The sequence below is a fragment of the Mauremys reevesii genome, linkage group 2 (genome assembly GCF_016161935.1).
Source record: "Mauremys reevesii isolate NIE-2019 linkage group 2, ASM1616193v1, whole genome shotgun sequence".
In the NCBI taxonomy this organism is placed as follows: domain Eukaryota; kingdom Metazoa; phylum Chordata; order Testudines; family Geoemydidae; genus Mauremys; species Mauremys reevesii.
Genome location: NC_052624.1, coordinates 251105767 through 251125120, shown reverse-complemented (window position 1 = coordinate 251125120; position 19354 = coordinate 251105767). Strand labels below are relative to the sequence as shown.

The following is a 19354-nucleotide window of genomic DNA, read 5'->3' as shown; positions in this document are numbered from 1 at the left end:
AACTGACATGAGAGGTCAGGGCTACGATAATGGTGCCAACATGAGAGGAAAGAACAGAGGAGTGCAGACCCTCGAGCTTTTTTTGTCCCATGCAGTTCTCATTCATTGAACTTGGTGGTCAGTGATGCAGCATCAGCTTCTAGTGAGGCTGCTGAATTGTTTAATGTAATTCAAAGCATCTATGTATTTTTCTCTGCATCAACTCATCGGTGGCAAATTTTGAAGCAACATCTGGGAACATCCTCTCTGACACTGAAATCACTGAGTGCCACACAATGGGAAAGTCGAGTGGAGGAGATAAAGCCTATGAAACACCAAACTGGGAAAATAGATGATGCCATAGTTGTCATTATGGAGAATAATGCTATGACAGGAACTGTTTGTGAGAGAACAGTGGCAGAGGGAAATGGAATCACCAGAAACATACATAACTTCAAATTTCTGTGTAGCTTAGTGTTGTGGCATGACATACTGTTTGAAATAAATGTTGTAAGCAAGAGACTCCAAGGTGTTGATCTTGATATATCTGGAGCAATGGAACAACTGGACAAAGCAAAGTCATACCTACAGTCTTACCAGTCAGATGAGGGGTTTCAAAACATTCTGAAGAGTGCACAGAAGTTGGCAGAGGAACTTCACACTGACGCTATTTTCCCAGCCATTCAAGAATACAAGAGTCACCGAAGAAGACATTTTGATTACGAGGCACGGGATAATCCCATAAGAGACCCCAAACAAGAATTCAAAGTTGAATTCTTTAACCAGGTGCTAGATTGTGCAATACAGTCAGTTGAAGAATGTTTCATGCAGCTCAAGGAACATAGCAATATATTTGGGATGTTGTATGATATTCCAAAACACCTCACTATACCTGAAGAAGACCTACACCAGCAATGCAGGGCACTAGAGACAGTGTTGACACATGATAACATGTGCAATATTGATGCGAGTGATTTAGGTGATGAACTGAAAGCCCTTTCAAGATACATTTCAGCAGGATCAACTCCAAAGGCTGTTCTGGAATATATGTGCACAGATAAGATGACCACCCTCTTTCCAAATGATTTTGTTGCTCTGCACATACTTGTAACACTTCCTGTAACAGTTATGAGTGGAGAACACAGCTTCTCCAAGCTGAAGTTAATAAAAACACATCTATGCTCCACAATGACACAGGAGAGGCTGGTCGGCCTTGCAACCATCTCAATAGAGCATGAGCTGGCCCAGACTGTGGTCCTTCAGGAAGCAGTTCAAATCTTTGCAACCAAGAAGGCACGGAAAGCACCACTTTGATTATTCAAACAGATAAAAATGCCAGCGTTTACCATGCAGACAAGAAAAGTTACATTTGCTGTTCAGGCATTTGAAAGTTAAGTGTTACTTAAAATTTTTGAACAAGGCATTTTAAGTTGTTAGTTCTCCTTTATTGGGGTAGGTAGCAGAGCAGTACCATGAGAGGAGTAGAACAGGAAGAAGGCAGAATTGAGACCTTTCAAAGTTTTGGCCCAAGCAACGGGGTATGGGGGCGTCATTTGAGCTCCCCGCCTCTGGTGCCAAAATGTTGTGGGCCGGCCCTGAGCAAGGGCGTGCAGAAGTGGGGGCAAGCAGGTAACTGTCAGGGACACAGAACTCCTCCAGCCCAAGGGCCACAATGTGGGGAAGGAGCTAACTCTTCCAGGCCCAGGGAGGAGAGTGAGCTCCTTCTGGCCCTGGTAGGGGGTGGGGGGAAGCGAGCTCCTCCCAGCCCTGAGGGCTGTGTTGAGAGCTGACAGCTCCTCCAACCCTGGGCCTTGGTGGGGGCACACAACATGCCTCTCCCAAAGGGGTAAAATTTAAATTCATGCATGCACCCCTGCCTCTGAGCACGCCCACTGGATCAGGGCCCATTCAAAATCTGGCTGGAGAAGGTGCCCATCTGATAACTTTTAGCTCTGTGGTTAGAGCACTCGCCTGGGATGCAAGAGATCACGTTTAATTCCCCCTCTCTGCCAGAGGTGGAGAAAGGATTTGAACAAAGGTCTCTCACTGCTCAGGAGAGTGCACTAACCACTGAGCTATAGGAAATTCTGAGATGGGTACCCCTCAGTCTCTCCTGTTGAAGTTGTTCCATTGTGGATGGACTCATAGACTTTAAGGCCAGAAGAGTCCATTGTCATCATCCAGTCTGAGCTCCTGCACATCCCAGGCCTCAGAACCTCACCCACCCACTCCTGTGATAGACCCAAAACCACTGGTTGAGTTACTGAAGTCCTCAAATCATGATTTAAAGACTTCAAGTTACAGAGAATCCACCATTTACTCTGGTTTATACCAGCAAGTGGCTCATGCTGGAGGGCTCGGCTTAGGGTTGCCAACTTTCTAATTGCACAAAACCAAACACCCTTGCCCCCCCACCCCTTCCCCGAGGCCTTGCCCCTTCTCTGAGGCCCTGCCCACTACTCACTCCAGCCCCCAGCCCTCCGTCGCTCACTCTCCCCCATCCTCATTCACTTTCACTGGGATGGGATGGGGGTTGGGGCGTGGGAGGGGGTGAGGGCTCCAGCTGGGGGTACTGGCTCTGGGGTGGAGTCAGAAATGAGGGGTTCAGGGTACGGGAGGGGGCTCCAGGCTCGGGCAGGGAGTTGGGGTGCAGGAGAGGGTGAGGGCTCCAGCTGAGGGTGCGGGCTCAGGTGGGGCCAGAAATGAGGGGTTATGGGTATGGGAGAGGGCTTTGAGCTAGGGCAGGAAGTTGGGGTGCAGGAGGGGGTGAGGGCTCTGGCTGTGGGTGCAGGCTCTGGGGTGGGGAATGAAGGGTTTGGGGTGCAGGAAGGGGCTCCATGCTGGGGGCAAGAGGTTTGGAGTGCAGGAGGGGATGTGGGCTGCAGGCTCTGGGAGGGAGTTTGGTCACGGGAGGGGGTTCTAACCTGGGGCAGGGATTTCAAGGTGCGGGCTTCGGCCAGGCAGTGCTTACCTCAAGCACTGGGGTGCTAACTGGAGCCGCCAGGTTGCCTTTTCAACCGGGTGCATTCGAAAACTGGATGCCTGGCAACTCTACTTGGGCTGCGGAGATATTTAACTGCGGTGTAGACATTCGGGCTCAGGCTGAAGCCTGACCTCTGAGACCTTCCCACCTTGCAGGGCTCCAGCCCAAGACCGAACGTCTACAACCCCTTAGCCAAGTCCTTCAAGCCCGAGTCAGCTGGCACAGGCAGCTCTGGGTTTTTAATTGCCGTGTAGACATACCCTAAGGGGCACTACCAATAGAACTACAACTAAGATGGCTACCAGAATCCTCTGACCTTATTTCCAGCATGCCTAGAATTAGGGGTGGAGGCAAAAGAAACTAAAAATATCTGCTAGGGCCAGTTAGGGAAGCTTCTTCATGGGGTAATCTGGACAAGCAGTCCACTGGACCAGTGACAAGCCAGGGTTGAACAGCTTCCAGCAAGTGAACTGGGTAAGGGACAGACTGACAAAGAAAGGTGGTTTGGGGGTTTTTGTTGAGTTTTGGAGCTGGGAGAGAGAGTGCAGCTCAGGGAGTTCCTGCTGAATTCTCCCTTCCCTCGAAGGGCATTTACATGCTCTGAGACTTTAGCTGCCTGGATCAAGCAGCAGCAGCAGCACTATGGTGAAAAACATCCAGACAGAGTGACAGCTACCGCCAGCCAGCCAAGACCCTAGGAGAATTTCAGACCTGGAAGCCAGCGAGCCTGGCTGGAATCAGGAGAGGACCCTGCCCAACAAGGGTGAAGTAAAAGTCTGCATCTCGGCACATGCAGCCTTGGCTAACCTTGCTAAGGTGCCAAGGAGAGAGGTGTGGTTGGAGGAGTTTGTGAGTATAAGGAGGAAAATTGGCTTATTTATAAATGTTTATTAGTTAACCTTAATCCCTTCCTTCCCCAGATCCTATGTTCCTGTTCCCAGTAAAGTTCCCCCTCCCTTTGTTACACTGTTCTTTTTGAAGGGGTTTTTCTGCGCTGGTATTATTTAACTTATTGTTCCCTGTGTCCTGGGACTTACACTCCTTTCCAGCTTGTAGGGTTATCATTGATTTTTCAAGGGACTGCACCCCTGTGTATAGGGCACAGGGAGGAGTCACTTTGTGTGGAGGCTCCATGCACCAAGAAAAAATAAAAGAACCCAGGCCCCAACCCATACGAAGAGAGGGGAGAAGCCACTCCAAATATTGGTGATAGCAAGCACCTCAGAGAGAAAAAGGAGACCTTGGATACGGGCTCCCTCCATCTTTCACAATGTTATCTTCACTCACTTTGTCACAGAAGACCTTGATCTGGCAGTAGGCCCGGTGGATGGGTTTATTGCTGCGATTATTGTAGCTGTATGTGTCTATCTGAATCATCAAAGGAAGCCCCTTCACTCCTTTTTGTGAGGAGAAATCCGTGCTCAGGCAATTCACCGTGATGAAAATCTGAAGCAGAGAGATGGAGATCAGAAGTTACCTTAAAATGCTGTGCAAACTGTTATTCTGAAATTGCTACTAAATGTAGGATACTTGGGACCTATGGAAATGTCTGGCAAAGATTAAAGCAAGGATCATCTCATTTAAAAACCAAACCAACACAAACCATATATCCAAAAAAGACACTGTTATTAAAGTCAACTACTATCTCAGTGCTGCCAATCTATCTCTCTGCTCTGAATCTGTCTCTTTCAGTCTGAACTAAAATCTTGGCCCGTCTCTCTGACCTCTCCTTGTGTATGTCCAGCCATTAATTCATGCGCAACATGGCCAAAACAGAGCCCTCACTGTTTTCCCCAAGCCTCTCCCCTCTCTATTGTGTCGACATGACCAACGTACTCCCTTTCACTTAGGCCCATAACCTGTCTGTCATCTTCTCTCAAACCCAGGCTACGTCGAAATCTTGCTGATTCTTTCTGCATAACTTCTCTAATATATGGCCTTTCCTATCCCTCCACACACCTAAAACTCTTGTCTAGGATCTCATCACCTTGTTTCTCAATTACAGCAAAGTCCTTTTCTTCTGGACAAGTCCATCTTGCTTTGCTCATATCCATTCAGAATGCTGCTGCAAAGATCATTTTGCTAGCCCATAGCTTTGACCAAGTCACCCCTCTCTTTGCACCCCTCCACTGGCTCTCCTGGCTCCACCAAACATAAGCTACTTGTCTTCACTTTCATGGCCGATCCCCACACATTGTTAATTTTTTTTTTAAACCTTGCTGCCCCAAACACTTGGGACAAACTCCTCATAAATATCTGTGAAGCTGCCTCATTCTCCTTGTTCAGATCCTTTCTTAGCACTCTTCTTTGCCATGAAGTTTACATAAAACTTGAGAACAGTTAGGCAGCTGGTGTGCTGACAAATATAGTCTTATTGTGTCCTTGTATTCCCCTGGTCTGCCTGCCTGTATCCATCTGCTATCTCTTGCCTTATGCTTAGATTGTGAGATCTTTGGGGAGGGACCATTTTTTTGTTCTGTTTTTGGACAGCAACTGGCACAGTGCAGTCCTGGTCCATGACTGGCATTCCTAAGTGATATCACAATACAAATAATAAATTATTAGTTTTGCTCTGAAATACTGATTTTTCCCAATCCAGAATACCCCACATGGGATTTTAAAGATGAAAATGTGATACTAACAATCCAGTTGCATTTAGTTATTTCCCATTGAAGTACCTGTGCATCATATATTCGTTTGTGCTGATTATGTTTTCACTTGATTAGATTTATCTCTTTCCCATAGATGAAAACTAAGCCCTTTATACTAAGAGGATACAAAGGAAAACTGCCAATACAAATTGCCTAAGTTATGGCAATGAAACCTTCTGGAGTAAAATGTACTGACTCCTAGAGGAAGAGCTTTGATGGTCTCCGTAGAGAGCCCAAAGTCCTGCTCATCTGCAAGGACACAAGCTGTTGCTTTCTGTGGGACTTTGAGGGTGCAGAGGAGAGACTTGTAGGCGGTGGGAGTCCACAGGGTGGTATAAGAATTAGAGACATCACGGAATTGCAGAGGCCTCTCCCCACCCACAAAAGGAAATAATTTTGTTTAGCAGGGAACATTTCCATAAAGTCCAGCCCCTCATATCTCTGTGCTAGCTTGCATCCAGAGAAAAGAGCAGTGCTGGTGTCGCTTTGGGGGGAGGGGCACTTTACTCTACTCTAACTGCAGCAGTTAATATTACCGCAAGGTAGTTTATGATGGAGCTGGCACAGCTTGTTTGCCTGACTGAGCTAATGGCACAGCAGCATTTCTGCACTTGATTGTATCACACTGCTGCATTTACAAATCAAGTAGTTGAACTTTAACTGAAATGAGGGGAAGGCATCAGGGAAGGGCTCTAGCTGAAACTGATTTTGAAACTGATAGTGTTATTCTGCTTCAGTTTAGAGCCCAGCCTGTCCAGTTCCCTAGGTTAGGGGAAACACAGGGGGCCTTACGCTCATTTACCTTAAGTCTCTGTTACACTGTTCTGGCAGTGCCTTAAAGAGAACGTAAACACCACTTTACATTGCTAGAGCATGGTGAAGGGCCTTAATAGGTTAGAATCCGGTCCTGCTATATTTTAGTCTATATTTTTGCACCAGAAAGAACTGAACGCAACATCAAAAATGTGAGGGGAAACCCACGCCACATTTGCACTTCATGTTTGCTCAACAGGTTGCTGAGGCGCTCTGAAGCACACCATGTGCTCATATAAGACGTAAAGCACTGCCCCATCTTATCCAGTTCCAGGCACTGTGTATTCTCTCTGGCCTACATTTCTGGAGGTAGGAGAAATAGTAAGAGATACCAGAGAAGATAGGCTAACGGCTGCAACAGTCTTTCTTTTTTCTGAAACATTACAAAGGTCCCTGCTACAGAGACAGATATAATTTAATGAAAATAACAGACGCAATAAAATTCAATATCCTAATCTTTCATAGTGATATTTCATCACTCCAGTGGTCAATGGTTGTACATTCATGGCACACATATGACGGTGAGGACTGGCATACTGTGCTTAATGTCTCATTTGAACCATGTGGATAAATAGGTGGATTAGAATTAACACAGATCATTGATTTTCAGAAGAGTTTTGTGTCTCAGAACACTTTTCTATTAGCTTCCCTTTAAAGCAGGCTTTTGATCTGGAAAAGCAATTTACAACGTGGTAGGGTGGGAAGACTATACACCTTTTTCTTTTAGTTTATTTTATTTTCTTATTTTGCATTACTAAAGATGACAAGGTTCTCCGTTGGAGTTTGCCTCTGGAAGACTTGTCTGACCAGTTATTAATTAATTGAGTGCTGAGTGGGGTCCTTAAATTATTTCTCAGCGCATTTTAAATTTTTACAGAGTTTTTGACTCCAGTGATCGGCCCCAGACAGGATGGCACTTAGATGCCATGGTGACTGATGCTCTAGGAATAGATCGGTAGATAGGCAGGCAGCAGAGAGCACAACGAGAAATCGAACTACCACATGTAGCAGGACTAGAAATTGAAACATGGACTATTTTGCTCCAGACAGTAGAATTGCTCTTGGCAAACAAATTATTCTATAGCAGATGCCTTTTCTGTTATGTATGTTCTATGAAATCATAAACGCTGAACCATACTCCAGTCTTTCCACTTGTCCTATTGTTAACTATGAATTCAGCTTCTAGCTCTGATCCCTTCTTAAAGTGCATTACACACCATCCCATATATGCTGTTCCTCAGAACAGAGGAAGACAAGTTTGGAATTTGGTATGAGAGGAAAAGCAACAACATGGAAAAAGAATCTGCTGAACCTCTTCTGTTTGACCACCCTGTCTGTAATCCTCAACAGTACCATCCTTCTCCCTTATAGCCTCCTCTGACATCCTACATTGTTACTCTCCTTTCCCCTCTAGAAGAATTTAGCACTGGCCATAATAGTTATTGTAGCATATCTCTGCAGTGAAAGGAACCCACCTAACCTAGTGAAGATTCTCCTTCCCCTTCCTAATATTGACCCAATGTTCATTTCCCCACTCCCTGAGGCAATGACTGAGGAATGTGGGCTATTCTGACCAACAGTCATTTCAGTTGCCCCTTCAAGTGGAGTCCACATTTCCCTGTATAACACCCATGTAAACCTTACTCTTGTCTGAGGCTGAGAGTGCAAACAGCCTCTTCTGAGGTAGAAGAACACACGTCACTAGCCATAAAAGGGTGCAAAAGATTAGCTCATACCAGGTTCCCAGGCCCATTCTTCCTAACACACTGACAGTCGGGAGTCAGGAGAAACAAGAGTGTCACATTCAAAGATACTCTTTGGTCCCAGAGCCTTCTTGCCCTGGCCTCCTCCATGGTAGAGTCATATGGTTGGACAACATAGACTTGGAAAAAGCTGTAATAGCAGTACTGCTGTTTTTCCTAAGGTCCTGTCTAATATTACATATACAACCGTATTTGGGATTCTGATTACAGACACTTTTCCCCCAATTCATTTGCAAATACAACTCAATATGTAGTGTAGACTGGACCTTAACTATGTTCTGCAACCAGGAAAGAGCCTTGGTTGTATCTTTGGTACAGGGAGAACTTTAGCTAGGGTTCCGCTGGGTGTGAGGAACACGTTTGAGCAACATGATGGTATCTCATCCATCTGCTCACCTGAGCTACTGGGGGATCAAGTGCACTTTGACAAGGAAAAATTAAACTAGAGAAACGTTTGATGCATGAGAAGCTGACAGAACTGGCCTAAAACAAATTAGAAACTGAGGCCAGCCTAGATTGTTTCATATGGGGAACCTATAGCCAAAATCTCTACCTCTTTTCAGGGAGGAGTCCCTCTCTTGTGCAGCAATTATGAGGATTACTTATCGTTTGATAACAATGGCAGGGTAATCAGTGCTGTACAAGACAAAAAAGAAACAGCTACCTGCCAGGAGAGAATGCAAAGCTCAGGGAATAATTTCCCCTTTATCATTTAATCCAGCCAACATGACTCCTACCTCAATCTCCTGTTTTATACATTGTAAAGGTCTTTAGTCATTAAATCTGTAACATATCAACCTTTTATTATTGTTTGCATTTCTTGTTTTCATCATCTTAAAAAGAACTGGTAGCAATTTTTCACAACAAAAAATTAAAAACTGTGCAACCATTTCCCTATATGTCGCTGCCAATATATGGAGTCTATACCCAGAGCGCTGTTCTTTAGAGGACTGATCAGTCTTCAGCTTTTGAAACACCACATTCCATACTGTGACACCAAAGAGTTAAACTACATGTCTGTTCACTGAAAAAAAAATCAATCCCATCATCCCTTTTATATACCACAAGTGCAGTTTTATAGTTTCTCTTGCCGTGTATTACCTTATAAATCCTATACAAAGGTAAGGCCTTTGATTTAGTTCAAGACCAATGTCTCTGGAGAATGTTTACATTTCTCTTTTGAAGCTTCCTTAACCCACACCACACCCCAGCAACTACATAAAAATGCCATTTGCCCTTAATCCCAGCTGCATATTTACTGAACCATTTGTAGACAATGAAATTTCAACCTTGCTTGCTAGCACAAGCTGTTTTATTATTCTCTTTATACATATACAGAGGGATGATTTATCAAACCTGGCTCCAAGCCTAAACTACAGAAGTTCTGGTACCAGTCCTCAAATACAAAATGTCTATTCCTTCCAGCTTTAAATTAAAAAAAAAGTTTGAAAAAGACTAATCTTTGGGGAAGGGACTTCTTTTTGTTCTGTGTTTGTGCAGCCCCTAGCACAATGGGGTCCTGGTCCAAGCTTGGGGCTCCTAGGTGCTACAGGAATACAAACAAAAAATAACAATAATTAACCATTAATAATGAATTTCTTCCCCAGTGAAATGGAATTTGATGTAGCTTTAGCAAGGATATGAATAGGTAAGGCCATCACAAATCCTACACTGCTCACATAAACAAAACAAAACACATTATCTATATTGAGTATACATAGGTCACCACAGTGCTACTACCTCAACCCAATCTACATGCTGCTTTGCATCTGCATTAAAGTGATATTTTTCTTCATGAACTGTGCACTGAATTGGTGCCTCGACTTTCATATAAAATAATCACTGGAAGTAAATTGCCTGTGTGCAGGTTTTTTTCATCATGGAGAAAGCTCAGATGTAGCTCAGTCGTAACTGTTTAAATTTGCTTTCTATTAATCATGCTCACGGCACCAATTTATTTTCAGCTACATCTTAAGAGTTTGTGCAGCTTAGGAAAAAATGTTTCCATGAAGCTAGTGTGGTCTCTGGTCTGGTTTTTAATTACTTTCCCCGAAAGTTCAAATTTTATCATGAGTCAAACTGAAAATGTAACTGTTACCAGGAAAAAAAAGAGTTATGTTGTCACCAAAGTTCCACTAGATCTTTGTCCAACCAAGCTGTGACTTCAGCACATCTATATAATACAGCAGGACAGACACTGCAGAAATATTAGCTTTTTATAGTCACACAGCCACTCCATCTTCCTTTACCAACATTAAAGGCTGTCTTCATGTTAATCTAGGTGAGAAACTAGCTCATCACCTTGCTTTTAAATATAGATATTCTGTGCATAAAGAGCAAGTGGGGGAATGAAAGTGAGATGGGTTACTTGCCGGATAAAATCCTTTTTTCCCATTCTAGTGACACTCCCTTAATACCTACAGTGTCTTTCTTCTGAGGAAGCTGGAGATGAGGCTTAACATGACTGGAAATCTCTTCTTCTGACTCCCCTGGGCCCCAGATATAGCCAATAAATCCCATGGATTTAGCCTAAATAGGTAAGAAAAGTCCCCATCGAAAAGGAGGAGGAAGTGTGTGCTGACTGAGGACCTACTCCTGCTCTCACTCAACTGAGTAAGACTGTTGCTGTTTACTTCAGTGGCAGTAGGATCGAGTCCTGAAGATTGGCAAAAGAAAATGATTCTTCTGCCATGGATCCGGATCCAAAGCCCGCTAAAGTTGGTGGACAGACGCCCACTGAATTCAGTGTGCTATGTATCGGGTTCATGGAGAATGATTCCTCTCCCTCTTCCAACCTACACTAAGGAACAGTGGGAAAATCAAGGATTACAGCAAGATGAGCTGACTTTATTGAAGTGGTAATTCTCTTATAACCAAGGAGATAAAAGAGGTCTCTGTCTGAATTCTTTGTGTGTGTGTTTGTTCCTTTTACATCAGACATTGGACAGCCTTCCTTTGCTGATGGCAGATCTTGACGCCCTTACTCAGGCTGAGTAGTATCTTTCTCCTCAAATTGTTCCACTCAGCTGGAATATTCGAGGGAGGATCTGTCCCTAAATCAGCTGCCCACCAGGTGGAGCAGGCAATTATGGAGAAAGGAAAGATCTAACTCTAGAGATAGGGCATGTCTGAGCCTGGCTGAGTACATACCCACGGGTTTCAGGGTGCTTTGTACTTGGCATGGCTCAGCTGTGCCTGCACTTCTGCTACCAGCGGTACTGCAGCTGAACTGCTGTTTATACTCACGCTAGCTCGCTGAGAGCTAGAGCGAGCATGTGTACACAAGCAAGGGAATCACACCCCTAGCTCATAGTGTGTGTGCGCTGGCCAATACGTTTTAGTGTACGGTGGTAACTCGCAGCAAGTTGTACCTATCATGTTATCATATAACCTGCTATCTGCATCCCCCACATTTATCACTAACCATCTCATTCTTGTAAAAACACATAGATTTCAAGTCCACTTTGAGTCAAATATTTGATGATCATGTCAATGAATAAGCACAGGCTACCATGCATTTCAACGAGCAACTCCTGCAGGAAACAGGTTTCCTAGACTTCATGCATAGAGCATGGCAGCACTGTTTGGTCCTAAAAAGACTCACTGGCTCCTATTATTTTAAATTCCCAGTGATTTAAGTGAGAGTTGCCGTCTTAACGTTATGGAGAGGGAGTGACTGGAGTGGCATAATGGGAGAAAGCTCCCTCAGCCATTCTGCTCCTACCTCACATGGAATGGCAGAGCCCTTACCACTCTATAAACCCCTGGGGTGCTGGCTGGGGATGGTTTGGCAATATCAGTTGTGGCTGGTTACAGAATTGCCAATGCCAAGTAGCTAAAAATCAGGAGCCAGGCACCCAGAAATCATGAGATTGGCTTTCAAATATTGAATTTTAATAAAATAATAAATTTCATAGATTCCAAAGGCAGAGGGCACCGTTATGATCATCTTATCTGACCTCCTGTTTAACACACGCCAAAATAATTCCTAGGGTATACCTTGACTGAAAAGTTGTCAGTGATGGAGAATCTGCCACAACCCTTGGTAAATTGTTCCAATTGTTAATTACTCTTACTATTAAAAATGTATGCTTCATTTCCAGACTGAATTTGTCTAGCTTCAACTTCAAGCCATTGGCTCATGTTATACCTTTGTCTGCCAGCTTAAAAGCCCATTAACAAATATTTGTTCCCCACGTAGGTACTCACAGACAGTAATCAAGTCACCCCTCAATCTCTTTGTTAATCTAAGTAGATTGCGCTCCTACAAGGCATCTTTTCTATCCTTTAATCATTCTTGTAGCTCTTCTCTGAACCCTCTACAATTTATCAACATCCTTCTTGAATTGTGAGCCCCAGGTCTGGACACAGTGTTCCAGCAGCAGTCACACCACTGCCAAATATGGAGATAAAACAACTTCTCTACCCTTACTCGAGATCCCCCTGTCTATGCACCAAAGGATCATGTTAGTCCTTTTGGCCACATCATACTGGGAGATCATGTTCAGCTGATTATTCACCACAACCCCTAAATCTTTCTCAGAGCCACTGCTTCCCAGTATAGAGTCTCCCATCCTGTAAGTACGGCCTATGATACCCGGGTCAGCTGCCTTTCTTTTTTCCCTTCTTTCCACGATGGAGAGAGCAGGAGGGGAAGGAGGCAGACGCTAGCTTTCCTTGTAGGAAGAGCCCCGAGTTGATTAGTCAATCTTTATTTGCAGGGAGAGGGGGGTCAGAAATGATTTTGGAGGGGTATGTGATGGGGTGTCAAATATTTTTGCAGGGCAGGGGGGTATCTAATTGCCAGCCCCACCACTTACTTTGGACACCAACTTCCCCTGGCCAGTGTCCTTACCGTTATCATGCTACTACCATATACACAAGGGTGCCAACAAGAGAGAGCTCTCTCTATGAGGGGTCCGTGTAGCTCTGGCTCTCCCTTCCTGACAGTTGGGGAGGGATAGCTTAGTGGTTTGAGCATTGGCCTCCTAAACCCAGGGTTGTAAGACCAATCCTTGAGGGGGCCATTTAGGGATGGGGGGACTGTCAGGGACAGTACTTGGCCCTGCTAGTGAAGGCAGGGGACTGGACTTGATGATGTTTCAAGGTCCCTTCCAGTTCTATGAGATAGGTATATCTCCGTATATTTATATTTCCCACCTTGAATTTTCTTGGACATCCTGCTGGGGTCACCTGCTTTTCCTGGGCATGAGGTGAGGGCAGATTGAGTTGGAAGTCCTACAGGAATTTTTCATGGCAACTAGGCCAAGTACAAATATATCATTTAACAAGGCCTGGGTCTGAAGGAACTTGGGAGCTTTTCAGCACCTTTGTTTTAAAGATGTGTTGACTGTATATTTTCTTCTACAATGGATTAAATATAAAACTCTCTCTTAAAATAATCTCAGTGTTCCCAGTTCAATCCACAACCAGCTGGGAGAACGAGAGCTAAGGCTGCTGCTCAGTTGTGGCTGCAGTCTGCTACGAGTAGAATGTTACTATGGAAGGATGCAGTGGTGACCTAGGCTGTGAGTGGAGTGTAGCTGTCCTTCTGGGTTTGTCAGCCCCTTTGTGCTACATTAGTACAATGCGGTTTGTATTTAAATGAAGCTGGGCCCATAATCTATTGAGCACTGATAGTGTTCAATATTTATTATTATTTCTAGATCTCTAAAAAGCTTTTTTACACTGCACAGTTTGCTTGCTGATAAAAGCTTAGAGAATACAAGCTCGTTTTTAGCATTACCTACAGCTTTTCATTTCTCACACATATCATTGCATCTGCACAGCTTAATGTAATGACCTGCATGCCAACACAAAATTGGAAAAGCCCAGAAATTGCCAGTTGAAATCCAGCTAAGCATTAATAGGTGAAAGTTTAGATAAACTCACACTGATTTGGGTAGCCATATAATCTCTACATGAATACGCACTCAGTTCAATCTCTGATTAACTGTATCTCCATGAATAAATTATGTTAGCCAGAATTTACATCTATTCCTGCAGGCCAGAATGCTCCCATCTAAGAGAGCTGTGCAGGAACCAGATTTTTCATTTTGCACAAAAATCTACAATTTTGAATGTTTTTCAGTTTTGAAACAGAATAAAACCAAAAAGTATTAGAATATTCCTACAAGAACAAAGTTTAGGAAAAATTCATTTCTGATCAGTTCAAGAAAAAAGCCCATTTTTTGTTTCCCTTCCTGCCTCCTCCCCACATCCCCCCACAGAAAAGTTGTAAATGAAAAATGTTCACCAGCTGTAGCAGTAGCTTTTGTTCTCAATAGCAAAATCCACCTCCGTTGAAACAGCAAACTCAGGAAAAATATATCACTTGCCCTTCTCACATTCATTCATAGTTATTCCTGATGAATGGTCAGATTCCTGCACTCATGCTGGGTCACCTTCACTGGTTCTAAAGCTATTTTCCTCAGTTTTACATGACCATATGATTGCCTGTTGTATCAGTATATGACAGGGTAGTGAGGCCTAGGAGTCCAGAGCCTCGCATCTTATGGCATGATCCTCTAAGATTTTGGGAGGTTTTGATGTATGCAAAGACAGGAAATAAGAGGTACTGGTGGAAAAGAAGCAGTCCCAAGAATGAGCAGTGTTTGGGAGAAAAATCCGTTACTGTTTCTGTAAGGACCAGGAACCTTGCAGAGTGGGCTGGGCAAAGCTCTCCTCTCACCCAACCAATTGGGGATGAGTTGGGAGAAGGGAACTGGCATAATGCTGCCTGCCTCCTCCCTCATAGCAGGGCAGACATCAGCAGGAGAAGGCTGCCTGCTGAACCCTCTGAGCTTGAGGTCTAATTAGGGAAAAGGAGCCAGCTGAAGGAGAAGCTGGCTAAGACCCTACAGCCGGCCTAAGTTACAACCCAGCTCCAGGGAAGAGAGCTGGGGACTCCTGGCCAAAGAAACAGTGACCATTTGAAATACAGCCCACGCTTCAGGAAGGAGACTCCTGAAGCTTCAGGATCAGGCCTCCTCATCAGAACTCTCATGTGGACCCAAAGTGGGGTGTGAACTGGGGCACCTAATGAACTGAGTTACACTTTGTAGAAAGACTTAACCAATCAGACCCCACCAAGGGGGTACACGTTTTGAATCATAGTCTTGGTAATTGATTGAAAAACCCAAGTGAGCTTTGAATGCAATGCACCTGCAGAGCCATGAGAGACCACAAGGGGTATACTACAGGGAAGAGCCCCTGTGACACCCATTCATCCTTTCCCTTAAACCAAGGGTCAGCAACCTATGGCACTAGGGTGACCAGACAGCAAGTATGAAAAATCGGGACAGGGGGTGGGGAGTAATAGGAGCCTATATAAGAAAAAGACCCAAAAATCGGGACTGTCCCTATATAATCGGGACATCTGGTCACCCTATATGGCACGCGTGCCAAAGACTGCAAGCGAGCCGATTTTTAATGGCACGCTGCTGCCTGCCGGGGTCCAGGCTGCTGGCTCTGCTCAGCCCACTGCCGAACCCAGGCCAGCAGCGAGCTGGGTGGGGCCAGCGGCTGGGACCCCGGCAGGAAGCAGCGTGCCATTAAAAATCCTACCCGGCCCAGCCTGCTCTTCTCCACCCCCCGCCCACCGCTCTCTCCTGCGGGGGCAAGGGGCAGCTTGGTCCTGCCAGCTGCTGCTGCAGGGCAGCCTCCCTCAGCAGCCAAGCTCCTGCCCTGCCTCTTCCCCCAGTGTGCTGGGTTCCTGTCCCTCCTCCTCTCCCTCCCTGCCACCGAACAGCTGATGGCCCTGGAGAGGGAGGGGGAGAAGTGGAGCTGGAACCACAGCTGCAGCTTGCTTGTTGCTTCAGAGAAGAGGCGGGGATGGGGCTTTGGGGAAGGAGGGTGGAATCAGGGCATATCCCCTCCAGCCCCCTGCCATGAGCCGCTCAGGGCAGGGGGCTGGGAGCATCCCCATGACTCCAGCCCACACCCCCAGCCCCCTGAACCCCCCACATGCCCCCAGCCCTCTGCCCTGCACCCCCCACACCTCCCAGGCCCCTGTCCTTACCCCTGCACCCCTCTCACACACACCCATCCCCCTGCCCTGACCCCTGAACCCCCCCTGACCCCAGCCCTGACTCCGGCACCCACCCCCACATACCCCGCTCCCCCACACCCGATGCCCTGATTCTTGCAACCCCCCACATCGCCACCCCCACCCTGAGCACCAAACAGAAGCTCCTACACACACACACTTCCACATTCCCACCTGCACCCCTCACACCAAATGGGAGCTGCCCAGGTAAGTGCTCCACACCCAAACCTCCTGCCCCAACCCTGAGCCCCCTCCCTCATTCTAGCTCCTGGCCAGACCCTATACCCCAACCTGCTCCTTCACCCCCAGCCCTGTGCTCAGTCCACTCCACCCTCAGCTCAGTGCAGAAAGAAAGGAAGAGAATGGGCTAAAACCAGGGAGAAGGTAGGTACCCACTCTATGTGGGTGGGGCCGGGACCCCAAACTGGCAGCGGGCTGAGCGGGGCCAGCAGCTGGGACCCCAGCTGGCAGGAGCCGGCGGACGGAGCCCCAGACCGGCAGCGGGCTGATCAGCAGTGGGCTGAGCCACTCAGCCCACTGCTGGTCTGGGGTCCCGGCCGCCGGTCCCACTCAGCCCAGTGCCGGTCTGGAGTTTTGGCTGCCGGCCTCTTGCCAGCCGAGGTCCCGGCCGCAAGCCCTGCTCAGCCCACTGTCGACCTAGGTGAATGGAACCCCAGGCCAGCAGCAGGCTGAGTGGGCTGGCAGCCTAAGATCAGCATTTTAATTTCATTTTAAATTGGCTTCTTAAACATTTTGAAAACCTTGTTTACATACGACAATAGTTTAGTTATATAATATATAGACTTATAGAGAGAGAGACCGTCTAAAAAATGTTACAATGTATTACTGGCACGCAAAACTTTAAATTACAGTGAATAAATGAAGACTCGGCACACCACTTCTGAAAGGTTGCCAACCCCTGCCTTAAGCTATAGTACTGTACCAAGTTCCTAAAAGTGTCTGAATTATAAGGAAAATACTTTGACAGTCTTGGATGATGGATTCCACAGAAATGTAAAGAGCTTAACAAAGATTAATTAAGCCTTATGATGACACCACTTATGAGGCAGAAGAGGTATACTAGACTCATGTCCATCTACAACCCCACTGAAAACAATGGCATGCAGATCATGGAGAGCATAATTTGGCTTGCAGAATCTTTCTTACTGGTGATGAGGCATGAAAAGGGAAGACCTCAGCTCGAGTCTCAGATCCCAGTTTGGGTTGGCAGATCTGGCAGTTAGAAAAAACCACGCTCTTATTATGTGTAAAACTGAGCATATTTTATATGGAAATTATTGAAAGTCAATAAATATGGACCCACACTATGCCATTTTTACAATAATTTTTTTTTGCACTGAACCTCACTTTAGTAGACAGGGACCTGTCTATGTTTGAAACATTCCTCCAGGAGTCTCCTCCTGATGGGCTCCTACTCTCACACATCATCTGGCCTTGTACAGATTCCACCACCACACCATAAGTCAGTGAGTGACCAAGCTTTTACTGTGCTGGCTTTGAGGATGTGTAACTTGCTCACTTCTGTCTTTCGTAGGCTTGTTAATGGTGAATGGGATGGAAGGTGATATTTATAAATAGCATAATAACAATACATTCAGTCTGTGCTGCAACTCACCTTGGCTTCGTCATTGACGTCCCAAGTAAAGGACACAGCATTGTATGCAATTTCTTCAATATTCCCAATGGTGTTAAAGCTCTCCTTGTAGTCAGCTGTAAGATGCAACCAATAAAAATGACTTTAAGAACAGGGTTCTATCATTTATCTTCATAGTCCACAGATTCTTCTGCAAGGTTGTCCTTTGCCTTTTCATGTAGGTATGTCTAGGGGGTCAGGAAAAGCTATGGTGCTGCTCATGTTTCATTATTAAAAATCTGATTTACAAAGATGTAAGCTTTCAGCTGTTCAGAGTAATAAATTTTCCTGGAGCCGTACTCTTTCTTACACTGTGCTAGCTGTATTTTTACTGGAGGTTTTATTGTTAACGTGGAACCAGCATTTCTGTATTGAGAATGAGTTTGTGTGCTTGTTAATTTGGCAGTAGGAAGGAAAGGCTGAAACTGGGAAGTTAAAATGGGAACATTAAAAGGAACATTTAATCCTTTATGGAAACACATGGAGCCGAGGAGACCAATGAGCCTTGCAACAAAGTTTGAGGAAGGCTTGCAACATGCTATGCAAGTATTATTCTGGCATTGATCTGCCAGCAATTTTTTTGGGGGGCAGGGGGTGGGAAGAGTAGCATTCGCTCCTTTCTGCACCCTCCTGCACTGCGGACTTTGCAAAGGAACTTTTCTTTCAAAGTGCAGGAAAAGTCATGTCTCTAGAAAACTCACATCTCAACTCCAGTGGTATAGAATACTCTGACTATCTGGGAAGGAAGAGAATTCTTCTTATCAAACAAGCTTTCCTGGCACTAAGTTTCTCATAGTGTCTGAATATATTTAAAGACATGATCACTTTAACAAACAAGCAAGCTCAGGTGATCATCAGAGAAAAGGCATATAGATATTATAAATAGCTTCTTTCCAATTTGACCAGAAAGTTTTGTTTCTTTTGCAATTTAAATAAATATACAAATCATTCACCACCAACTGCCAAACAAAAAATCCTGCTTGTTTTTATGTTAGATAGATCAGGAATGTGTCCAGTGGTGTCCTCAGTGCAGTGGTTACAAACTCTCTGCTTTCTGATAACTGAAGGTTCAGGGCATTGGATTTTTAACAAAGGGATATTTTCTTCCAAAAATTTAATTGGCATTCAAACAAACAAACAAACAAACCCATGAGTGTTTAAGAATAAACAAAAACAAAAGAAACCAAACATATCCCCCTTCAATTAATTGGTTTTTGCTTCCTCTGGACCTATGATGTCATAACCCTATCAATACTCTAGTCATCCAGAGAGTATTGAAAGGGAAAAACCCAATGTAAGTGAGACCTGAATTTCTAACCCATTTTTCTCCTTTGCCAGAGGGCTGAGATTACTCAATGTAATAACCTTTATCTTCACTTGTACCTGCATCTGCACTTCAAAAGTATGTTGATTCATAGCTTTGTACTCAGTTGTATAAAGAGAATGTTTTACATTTTGTAAGTG

General features: G+C 45.1%; 1 protein-coding gene across 1 annotated transcript in view; it reads right to left on the bottom strand.

Annotated features, from left to right (window-relative positions):
* The window catches only part of GRHL2 (grainyhead like transcription factor 2), a 103871-nt gene that overhangs the window by 36541 nt on the left and 47976 nt on the right, over positions 1–19354 (bottom strand). Inside the window, exons 8-9 of the mRNA XM_039527877.1 lie at positions 17873–17967; positions 4250–4408 (exon numbers count right to left, since the gene is read on the bottom strand). Coding sequence (XP_039383811.1) covers positions 4250–4408; positions 17873–17967 — 254 coding nt within the window. The remainder of the gene's footprint in view (positions 1–4249; positions 4409–17872; positions 17968–19354) is intronic.